The sequence below is a fragment of the Meles meles genome, chromosome 7 (assembly GCF_922984935.1).
Source record: "Meles meles chromosome 7, mMelMel3.1 paternal haplotype, whole genome shotgun sequence".
NCBI classification, from domain to species: Eukaryota; Metazoa; Chordata; class Mammalia; order Carnivora; family Mustelidae; genus Meles; species Meles meles.
In genome coordinates, this window is record NC_060072.1 from 47,434,472 (window position 1) to 47,446,729 (window position 12,258).

At 36.3% G+C, this 12,258-nt stretch overlaps 1 protein-coding gene across 11 annotated transcripts in view; it reads left to right on the forward strand.

The window, feature by feature from the left end:
* Positions 1-12,258, forward strand: part of LOC123945893 — a 186,360-nt gene that overhangs the window by 15,029 nt on the left and 159,073 nt on the right. The window contains exon 3 of one of the 11 annotated variants that reach the window (XR_006819521.1): positions 5,797-5,856. The exons of 9 other annotated variants lie outside the window; for them this stretch is intronic. Coding sequence is in view for 1 of the 2 variants with exons in the window: in XM_046010879.1 (XP_045866835.1) it covers positions 4,822-4,886 (65 nt within the window). In the remaining variant the exon portion in view is untranslated. Of the gene's footprint in view, positions 1-4,821; positions 4,887-5,796; positions 5,857-12,258 lie in introns of those variants that run through there. One more of the 11 variants, XM_046010879.1, reaches the window with a different exon arrangement.

Sequence of the window (12,258 nt, forward strand, 5' to 3'; positions counted from 1 at the left end):
TCCCTCTCTCTCTTTCAAATAAAGAAATAAAATGTTTTTTTTTAAAAGATTTTATTTATTTATTTGTCAGAGAGAGAGAGAGAGAGAGAGAGAGCATAGGCAGACAGAGTGGCAGGCAGAGACAGAGAGAGAAGCAGGCTCCCTGCTGAGCAAGGAGCCCAGTGTGGGACTCCATCCCAGGACGCTGGGATCATGACCTGAGCTGAAGGCAGCCGCTTTACCAACTGAGCCACCCAGGCGTGCCAAGAAATAAATAAAATCTTTAATATGATTTAAGATTTAATCTTCCAGGTCAGTAGTGAATTTCACTGATACTTGATGGAATAATATCTAGCATATACCTGTTCAAACATTTTTAACCATCTCACTCATTATGGTATGAAGCATGAAGAATCATTCTTTGTTTGTTTGTTTATTAGTGAGAGAATAATACAATACAAATGATTGCTTAGCAACTTCAGATCTGGGGACAAACAATTGGATCATTCTCGTGAAGAAAAACATGAGGGCATGCAAATTCCCAGTGCATTCATACTGACAAATATTTACTATGTGCCAGGCACTGATCCAAACACAGGGAAATAAAGCAGTAAGGAAGGCAGATAAGTTCCCCGTTTTCCTGGAGGAGATAGACAATAAACAAATATTTGTCATAATATTATGCAATGATAAGAATTATGGAGGAAATGAAGCAAGATAAGGGCTAGAGAGTGACAACGGGGTAGGGTGCTCTTTTAGATAAGGTGGTCAGTGCAGAGTTCCCTAAGGAGGTAACATTTGAACAAGTGTTCTGCAGGAAATGAGGTTGCACAGGTTCATTTGATAGACACGTGATTTTGGTGTCACCTATGTTAGCTATATCCCTTAGAGACTCTCTCTGTATAGATAGGTAGGTAAGTAGGTAGATAGATAGAGACATACCTATAGATATAAAATCAACAGGCCCATCCAAGAAACACAGTTAACTTGTCTTTACAAAAAGTAGCATATGGCTATGTATAGTTATATCTTCATAGAAACTGATTTTTTTGTTGCTTCTGGTCTCATTCCTTTCATTCCATTTTAATTCAACAGATCTTTATTGAGTAATTGCTATGTCTCAGGCTTTATTATAGGCTCTTGCCACATACCACTAATTAAAACAGGTGAAGATTCCTGACTATGTGGAGATTACATTCTAGCAGAAAAGATAGATAATAAATAATAAACATAATATATATACTGTATTAGGAAATGATTTATGCTATACAAGAACAAGTAGACCAGAGAAAGGGACGTTATAAATATGAGGAAGAGGCTAGTTTTCATTAGTAAATAAGGTAATGGGGAGTCTCAGTGAGATTAGACCCGAGCAAACACCTGAAGAGGTGAGGAAGTTAGCCCAGTGCCTATCGAAAGGAACAGCTCTCATTGACACATACCTACAAACACACACATACCCTTGGGCTTTTGCTGTCAAGGAACTTACTGTCTTTTCTTCAAAACTCTTTATTTCTTTTCTGCTTCATACCCCACATGGAACCTGATGTGGGGCTTGATCTCAAGACTGTGAGATTGTGACCTGAGCTGAAAATCAAGAGTCAGATGCTTAACCAACTGAGCCACCCAGGAGGCCTTCAAGAGTCGTTATTATAGTAGCTTATAAAAAATAGAGTGGATATGACATACCTTCACTATAGCACACAGAAAATATACTATATCCTTTCTTTCTTGTTCATAGGTGCTGGTGTTAGAAGTTGTGCTAGAAATCCAAAATAATTTAAAATAAATTGGAAAACCATAGATTACTGACTTCATGCTATAAATTGAGTGAAGGCTTAAAAAGCATCATGATTTGTTAGTATGAGTAGTTAGAAAAATAGAATTTTATGAGTTCATTCAATAAAATTAAAATAGGTTAGATTCTTTCATCTTATTTTTCCTTCATTCCATCTGTTTTCCAGGTATCAATAACTTTATTATAAATTTGTTTAAAGTCAAACCTCATCAGTTTACATGCAATGTCTGTTATTCTACAAAGTAAATTCTAATCTTTTTGTTCCTAAGATATGACTTTTTAAAAAAAGTAATTAAATAATTGCAACTAGCCATTAAGATATAGTAACAGTATTTCTCTTCCATTTTCTTTTTTCTTTTTTTCAAATAGCTTTCTGCTTTAAATTTTTAAGGACAAAATTACATTTCACTTCACTGATTTGTACTTTTGAATCTATATTGAGTAACAGGCAACTTATCATAACTTTATTTATTTATTTTTTTTTTGTAAGTAGGCTCCACACCCAGTATGGGGTTTGAACTCACAATCCTGAGATTAAGAATCTCATGCTTTGTTGCTTGAAACAGATAGGTGCCCCAACTTTTTGTAACGTTAAATACCATATCTTTCACTGAAAGATCACAAATGTTTCATAAACTTAAACATTGTATATACTTCTTTTAAAAGATGAAAATAATATGTTTGATTTTGATTTTCTAAAGAAATTTAACTGATTTTTTTCGTAAAACTCTTTCAATCCCAGGCTATAGTGTTCCCCTTCCTATTCTGAACTTATTTTCTTAGCATTTATTTAACACTTACTTAGTAGATACTGGCTTCTGTCTGTTTTAACTCCCCAAAACAGACTATACATTTTCCAAGGACAAAGATCCAGGTCTTATCTGTCAACGTAATGATTTTTCACAAAGTAACTGTTTCACTAGCACTTTTTGTTTGATTGATACAAGTATAACTTATATAACTCAAAATTATACTATTGAGATATTGTGATTTTTAATAACATGTATTTGGTTTCTATCCCCATTTCTGGTAGAGTTCCCCAAAGCCTTAGGCGTCTCCTAAGTGATAAGAAAGATAAAGATGGGGCGCCTGGGTGGCTCAGTTAGTTAGGCAGCTGCCTTCGGCTCCCGGAGTCCCTGGATTGAGTCCCAGGATCAAGTCCTGAGTCCCGATTCCCAAGTCGGGCTCCCAGCTCCAAGGGGAGTTTGCTTCTCCCTCTGACCTTCTCCCCTCTCATGCTCTCTCTCACTGCCTCTCTCTCAAATAAATAAATAAAATCTTTAAAAAAAAAAAAGAAAGAAAGAAAGAAAGATAAAGATGCCTTGTTATTCTTAAGGATCCCCTGTAAACCACACCTGAGACTATGTTTATGAGGTGACGTTTGGAATCCCCCCTAGGATGGGGGCTGGTTGCCAGGGGAACTGTGAATAGAACTTTCAGCACCACCCCACCCCCAACCTCCAGGGAGAGGGAGGGACTGGAGCTTGGCTCAATTACCAATGACCAGTGAGTTAATCAGTCCTGTCTACTGCAATGAAGCCTTACAAAAACTCAAAAGGATGGGGTTCAGAGGGCTTTCAGGTTGCTAAACATATGGAAGTGCTGGGAGGGTGATACATACCCTTCACCCATACCTTGTTCTATGTGTCTCTATCTGGCTGTTCCTGAGTTGTATATCCTTTTATAATAAACTGATGATCTTAAGTAAACTGTTTTCCTGAGTTCTGTGAGACATTCTAGCAAATTAATTGAACCCAAGTAAGGGATTATGGGAACCTCCAATTTATACTGAGTTGTTCAAAGCATAGGTAACAACCTGGACTTGGAATTGGCATATGGGGGCATTTTTTTGAGACTGAGCCTTTAACCTGTGGAATCTGATATTGTCTCTAGGTTGATATTTTCGGAATTAAACTGAATTGTAGGACACCTGCTGCTGTCCACAGAGAACTGGAGAATTGCTTAGTGTGGGGAGAAAAAACCCACACATTTGGTGACTAGAAGTGTCAGAAGTGAAGTGTGAGTGTTGTGTGTGTGTATGTATGTATATGTGTGTGTGTGTATGTATGCACATACTATAATGTACAAAGTTATAGTGTACTCTGAGTTTGAAAAGTGTTTACATAGTATACCTTCCTTACCTAGGAAAGGAGAAAAGTCAAGCTTTCCACAACTTCTCCTTCCTCTGTGGCATTTGGGGTTCTATTACCCGAAAAATTATGTAGCCAAACTGGTAATCATCAGCTTTTAGATATAAAAAGTTGGTCATGAAGAGTATTAAGTTGAGCTCCCCAATTTTTATTACTTTGACACCAAACGTTTTTGCTTTTTTTTCTTTTTTAAGTAATTTCTAAACCCAACATGGTACTCAAACCCATGATCCTGAGATCAAGAATCTCACGCTTTATGGACTAAGCCAGCCAGGCACCCTGTTTTTGCTTTTATATCAACAGTCTGAAGATTCAAAAGATAAACAAATGAAAGGGCAGCATTCTAATTTTTCCCCCCTAATCTGTATAAATGTTAAACATAGCAGGAGAAACATTCTGGCTATTAAAATAAGAGTAGTGTATTTTAAAGGTTTTTTTGTTTTGTTTTTTAAGCTTTTTATTTATTTATTTACTTGACAGAGGGAGAGAGATAGATCACAAGTAGGCAGAGAGGCAGCCACAGAGAGAGGGGGGAGCAGGCTCCCTGCTGAGCAGAGAGCCTGATGTGGGGCTCGATCCCAGGACCCTGAGATCATGACCTGAGCTGTAGCAGAGGCTTTAACCCACTGAGCCACCCAGGTGCCCCAAGAGTAGTGTATTTTAAAAGCAGCCATGAAAACTCTGCTGTCTGATGGACTTAATCTTTGAGTAACTAAGGTAACACATTCCTTAGTTCTACCCAACTACGCATGCCCTTAGCTACTGGTGCTAAATTAGATCATATGTCAGAATCAGTTGTGTCTAAGATGTCCTTAGGAAAACAAGTTCATCTTTTACTCTTACCCCTTAATTACTTTAGGTCCTTGTCACTGGTAAGTACTTTCTTTCCTGCAGGAGCACTCCAATTCTTTGGGAGATTGGGAATGGGAGAAGAGAAACCCCAGTCTTGGAAAAATCAGGTACTACACAAGTTATCAAGGCCCAGGAACCCAACTACTTTAACTAGAAATACTATAGGAAGTTGAAAAAGGATTATTAGCCAATTAACCTGATGCAGAATAATGTGATCTATAGACACTGTGCTCCTTCAGTTTTTCCAGACCAAGGACAACATTGACCCATTAGCTCTGGGTAGAGTTGGAGGTTCATGTGAAATTTTAAATTTAGAACCATAGGTAGTGGAAACAGATTGAGCAATTCATACTGACTTCCAGTTTCCCAGAATTTTTTACTGCCATGTTTCTCCTCCCTCTGCCTTTATTCTACTTACACACATTCTCCATGGAAATTTACTTGTTATATATATATGATCTTCTCAAAGCCAAAAAACCCTTACTTTAAAAAGGGTATCAAATAGTTAGTCTGATTATACAACCAAACACAAGAGGCCTACACTCCTGCACAGGTTGCATGCCCATGAAACTGGCCCTCTCTATATGTGCAGGATATATAATGAAAATCCTAGAAGTCTACTGCAACAAACACAACTTCTCATCCTGTCTTCTTCAAGAACTCTTAAGAATCCTTATGCTTATTAAGGTTTTATTTGGAAAGTTATTTGATGATATAACTGTAAAAGTTGTCATTATTTTATCATAGTCCAAATTGAAATGTACAACTATGTTAAAAATTCAGGAATCAGTTAAATCAGAATCGTTGTTATTTTTCTTAACAACAGATATAAATTCAGACTAAAAGAAGTTATTTTTCAGATTGAATAAGAGGATGCAATTTTAATAGGGGGTACTAGGTCTTCAGTAGGATATTCTTTTGACCTCATTAATAAAAAGTTACACTTTAACAAAGGGACCCTAGTGTTATGCCAAATAACTGCTTCATTGGCCTGATTATTACTAATCACTAGACAAGGGGCACCTGGGTGGCTCAGTGGGTTAAAGCCTCTGCTTTCGGCTCAGGTCATGATCCCAGGGTCCTGGGATCAAGCCCCTCGTCGGGCTCTCTGCTCAGCGGGAGCCTGCTTCCTCATCTCTCTCTGCCTGCCTCTCTGCCTACTTGTGATCTCTGTCTGTCAAATAAATAAAATCTTTAAAAAAAATCACTAGACAAATAACTAGGAAGAACAAAACACACACACATTTCACATTTGTCAGACAAGCTTATGACTATAGAACCTAAAAAGTACAACAAGTAAATCGCAATGTGCTTAACCAAGTTTTTGTAGTTTACATATTCTTATAATGTGGAAACTGGAATTTGACCAAGAACCTTTAAACTTAATCTGTTACAACAGATTTACTAGCCCTTCTCTCCTTAAAAACTTTTGCAACAGTTAAGAAAGCCAAACTCACTTGATTTTTTAAATTATTTTTATTATTTTTTAAGGATTTTATTTGTTTATGTATTTATTTGTCAGAGAGAAAGAGAGACAGAGAAGAAGGGCACAAGCAAGGGGAGAGGCAAGCAGAGGGAGAAGCAGGCTCTCCTCTGAGAAAGGAGACTGATGCGGGACTTGATCCCATGACCCTGGGATCATGACCTGAGCCAAAGGCAGACACTTAGCTTACTGACTCACCTAGGTGCCCTAATTTGATTTTTTGTAGACTTCTAATTAGTGGATGAGACTGATAAACAGATAAATTCTCATTATGATAACTCTTTGTAAATAATAATAATAATAATAATAATAATGGCTATCTAAATACAGAACTTAAGTTTCAAGCCTCCTAAATTGCTCTCTTGAATTTTACAACTTACTCTTGGCCTTGAGGAACTGGATCACTGAATGAAATGTCTTCTCATATTACCCTGTCTCTAGAAATCTACTATGTGCCAGATGGAGCTACCTCAGTTAGCACAACTCAGGCAACAAAGCTACTTCACGGAATCAACTCTGGAAGAGAGTGAGGCAGGCCATAGACACTAATACATAAGCAAAATTTTGTTACATTAGATGTGGTTAGTACTAGGAAGAAAGAGAAAGCAGTGAAGGAACATGGGGAGTTCAGGGCAGGGGTATGTGTGGAGGGGGAGTCTTAAAATAATAAATAGAATAAAATGATGTCCTCTCTGAAAAGCTGACTAAATGGAAATGTGGAGAAAGAAATACTATGAGCCATTAATGATCTGGAAGAAGAACATTCCAGGCAATAGAAAACTGTAAATGCCAAGTCCTAGGGTATTCAAGGTCCAGCAAGAAATCCAGTAAGACTGGAAAGGAATGAGCAAGTGGTAGCGCAGTAGGAGACAAGCTAAGAGAGGTCATGAGGTGAGAGTAGAGAGTCTTGTGGAGAAAGGTACAGGTTTCAATGACATAGTCTTTGCAAGTTATTTCGGTAATTTTGACTTTTACTCTAACTGAGATAATAAGCCATTGGATGATTTAGAGCAGAGAGGGGACATGATTTACTTTGTTCAGGTCTGACTGAGCGGGTCAAGAAGTGGAAGCCAGGAGGCCAGTCAGGATGCCAATAGTCCAGGTTAACGGAGGTAATGACTTGGACCAGAGCAATAGTAGAGAAGGTGATGAGAAATAGCTTCTGAATACAGAATAAAGTAGAATAAAGAGCTTCCAAATCTACTTAGTTTATCATTGATTGAAACATTAATTTGTATAATTATTTCTGTTATGCATTCTCATGGTAAAGGATGATGATTATTCCCATTTAAATATTTTCTACCACATAATATTAGTGGCTGCATAGTGTACTGTGGATATAGCATAATTTAGCCATTGTACAGAGAGAACAATTTATTTAATCAATCTTCTGTTGTTGACCATTTAAAGTATTTTCCAGTTTTTCTCTATTATAAATCCATTAAAATGAACATCCTCATTGTTATAGCTTTGCAAATGTAATTACTAGATAATTTAGGCATCTCTGCCTGTTGATTTTAATAATTACTCTGCTAAATTTGAACTAGAAAGGAGAAACTAGAAAAGCTAGACTATTTATAAAGCAACAACTTAAGTTGATATATTTTTTTAAGAAATCTCTGTACCCAATATGGTGTTCAAACTCATAACCTCAAGATCAAGAGTCACATGCTTTACAGACTGAGCCAGCCAGGCACCCCTTATGTTGGTATTTTTTCAGCTACATCCACGGAAAGAAGATTGTCTACATCAGATGTGCATTGATAGAGCTTAAAATGTTAAAAAATATTTGAATATGAAATATTTATAAATTCCTGCTCAAGTTTGAATGAACATTCTGTATTTCAGATTTGGTTTTCGATTTCTGATAGACTTATTTATTACTAGGAACAGATGACCAATTACAAGAATTGTCACCATTTTAACATTCTACATGAACTATAGCCAGGCCGGATTTTTGGCACCTGAGCATTCACATCCATCTGTTTATAGGGCATTATGCCCACTCATGGTATTTATGCCAGTTTCAAAAAATCATGTATAAATCAAGATAGACAATGTATATTCTTTGAGCTATAAATCATCTATTATTTAATCTCTTTGAATTATGTTTTTAAAAAGACCTTTAACCACTTACTGATTTAAGATAACTTTTAATTAGACATATATAGGAAGAAAAATATAAGCAAAATTTTAACTTTATTGAGTAATAAATAGGATACCAACTTTTTTTAACATGAGAAAGTTGGAATTAGGAAAAGAGTAATGACTAGTCCTTTTAAAAAGTTCTGAATATACTATTTGAGGGAAAGAAACTAACATTTATCTGGTACCTGCTATGTGCAAGGTGCTTTTACATAATTTGTTTCTGTAATTTTCATAATAATCTTACGAAGTAGGTATCATTAACCCTATTTTGCAGATAAAAAAAACTAAAAGAAATGACTTGCCTAGGATCACACATAGGAAATAACTAAGATAATTTCAAACCCAGTTTAATTCTAACTCCTAAACTCATGCTCTTATAGCTATACAACACTATGTAAGTGGTTGGGATTCAAAAACCAGAGTGAATTTACATATCTGTGGTGTGGATTGAAAGTGGTTTTTGTGAGTTAAAAAATAAAAATCAACCAATCAAAAGATTGCTTTACTCTTAAAACTCAACTAAACTTTCCAAGGTAAAGTGTGAAGATATACATTAGATCTCATTATCAAGAAGGCAATACCAAATAGCAATTATTTTTACTGTAAGAGAATATCTACTCCCTGAAACAAATAATACATTATATGTTAATTAAAATTGTTTTAAATGTAAATAATAATAATAATAAAGAGAATATGTACTTATACGAAATAAGAGGAAAACCCAATCTGATGAACTGTTTGCTTCCCTATAGATCAGTGATTTTTACACTAAAAAAAAAAAAAAAAGCTTTTTCTTTTCCCCAAACAAAACTACATAAAATAAATGAGAATGGTTTAAGCAAGGGTGCAAGTGGGAGGTAGAGGCTGTTTGTTCCCTGTCCAATTTCCTCTCCCAATATTACCATGACCTCTGAGGGAAAGCTTATAAATCCCAGGACTCAGGATGTCATTTAAATCCCCCATGTTGTGGCTGGAAGACTTGGTTGATCAGCTTACCTCTTCAGTATTCAACTGATTTATTTTGGTTATCTATCAATCACGGTAAAAATATGACTTGAAAGTGGTAAGAAAGTTCCTAGGGCAATAGCTAAGAACTTTTTATTTATTTATTTATTTTTAAAAGATTTTATTTATTTATTTGACAGAGAGATCACAAGTAGGCAGAGAGGCAGACAGAGAGAGAGGAAAGGAAGCAGTATCTCTGCTGGCAGAGAACCCGACGTGGGGCTCGATCCCAGGACCCTGGGATCACGACCTGAGCAGAAGGCAGAGGCTTTAACCCACTGAGCCACCCAGGTGCCCCAAGAACTTTTTATTTTATACTGAATTGTCTTTCCTTATTTCTCCCAGTCAAAATCAACTAATTTATCTTAAATGTTCTTGAACCTCAGCTGAATGCCAGGCACTACCTTGATTCCCACCTTCATGAAGCTTAGATTCTAGTTGGTAGAGGCAGATAATAAAGAAGTGAAAAAATCAAATTATGCTATAAAGAAAGTAAGTTTTTAGTAAAGGATGGTTATTGTGTATTGGGCTACTTTATTGTTGTCTTATTAGTAAGTTACTTGTATTAGATTAAATGTGTTCCTCAAAAGTTCATGTCCACCCAGAATCTCAAAGTGTGATTTTATTGGAAATAGGGTCTTTGCAGATATGATTAGCGAAGATGAAATCACATTAGATTAGGGTGGATCCTAATCCAATGTCTCCTTTCTTTATGAAAGAGAAAATGAAGACACAGATAAATGGAAGCAAACCATATAAAGGAGATAGATTGGAGTGATGATCTAAAAGTCAAAGAACATCGGGGGCGCCTGGGTGGCTCAGTGCTTTAAGCCTCTGCCTTTGGCTCAGGTTATGATCTCAGGGTTCTGGGATGGAACCTTACATCTGGCTCTCTGCTCGGCAGGGTGCCTGCTTCCCCCCTCTCTCTCTGCCTGCCTCTCTGCCTACTGGTGATCTCTCTGTCAAATAAATAATAAATAAAAAAAAACTTAAAAGTCAAAGAACATCAAAAATTGCCAGCAACCACTAGGAGCTAGAAGAAGCAAGGAAAGATTTTTCCCTAGAGCCCTGGGAGAGAATAAGGGCCTTGATTTCAGATTTCTAGACTCCAGAACTGTGAGAGTAAATTTCTGTTTGTTTGTGTTTTTTTTTAATTTAAATTCAATTAGCCAACCTATAGTACATCATTCATTTCAGATGTAGAGTTCAATAATTCATCATATAGTGCATTTAACACCCAGTGCTCACATGGCCTCCCCAATGCCCATCACCCAATTACCCCATCCCTCCACCTACCTCCCCAAATTTCTGTTGTTTTAAGTCACCCAATTTGTGTTCATTTTTAATGGCAACCCTAGGAAACTCAAACGCTACTTTAGGAAGACGTCTCTTAGTATATGATATTTATTTATTTTTTACTTATTTATTTTTAAGATTTTATTTTTAAGTAATCTCTACACCCAACATGGGTCTACACCCAACTCACAACCGAGATCAGGAGTCACATGCTCCACCAGCTGAGCCAGCCAGGTGCCCCATCTTAGTATATGATTTTTAAATTGAGACATAAATGTTGAGAATGACCCAGCCAAGATGAAAGACTTACTGGTGTCATTTTAATCTTAGTGGTTAATATTCTACAGGTATTTAAATTACTAGTTCTAAAACAAAGTTACTATTTTCCCCCCTCTCCAAATATCTTTCCTTTGCAAAAACTATATAAAGTAGATAATAATATCCCCATTTTACATATAGAGGCGAAGGAATTTGGACAGTGTCATACACCTAGGAAGTGGTAGAGTCTAGATTCAAACTCAGGTAATCTGGCTTCAAGAGCCTAAATTTACCAGATTATTCTGGCACTATCTCTCAACGTGCATTAATTCTGTCTACAGGCTTTCAGGGTCGCCCTTTTGTGATAGTCCACTTAATCTAGTCTTATGTGTAGAATGCGGCTCCTCTCTTTTGTCTCCTATTTATCTTAGTAATAAGAACAATGATAATCTTGACTGCTAAATTTATTGAACACTACATGTGCCAGCTCTCTTAATCCAAGCAACAACCCATAAAGTAGCTATTATGATCACCCAATTTTCCAGATAAGGTTTCTGTGACTCAAAGAGGTTAAGTAACATGTAGGATCTTAAAACTAATAAATGGCAGACCGTTGGTTGATCAGATCTGTCCAACTTCAGAGCTCTTGCTTTTTAAAAAACTTATTTTTTAAAACAAGATGTAACTTACATACAGAGAAATACGCACACTTAAGTATATCGTTCTGTGACTTCTGATAAGCTGTGTAAAAATCATCAGAAGTCTCCCTTATGCTTCCTCCTAGAGATAATCTTCCAAAGGTAAATTCCACTCTGATACCTCTCACCATGGACTAACTTTGCCTATTCTTGAATTTTCCAAAAGTGGAATCATTCAGTATATACTCTTTTGTGTCTCGTTTCTTTCCAGAGTCTTTTAATGACCATGTTCTACTCTCTCCAACAAAAATTGCCAAGTCTTCTGTCTTATTTTCCTAGGCTTTTGCTAAGTAATTAATGTTGATAATGGAATAAACTAATTCTTGCTAAAATATTAGGTGAAAATGGTTTATGTTACTTTCCCCCCCCCCAAATTTGTTAGTATTATAACTGACCTTCAGCCTGGAAGAATGGTTGTAATGGAAATTCTAAGTACAGTCTGAGAGACTTTTTGGAGGGGGAATAGAGAGATTTTGTTTTTCCTTAAATCTGAATGCATAATTTTTTAAACTAGTATACTAATTATGTATCTGTAAAATTTCTTTCCGAAATGTAAAAGCCAAGTCTGTGACTGCAATTTAAATACTATAG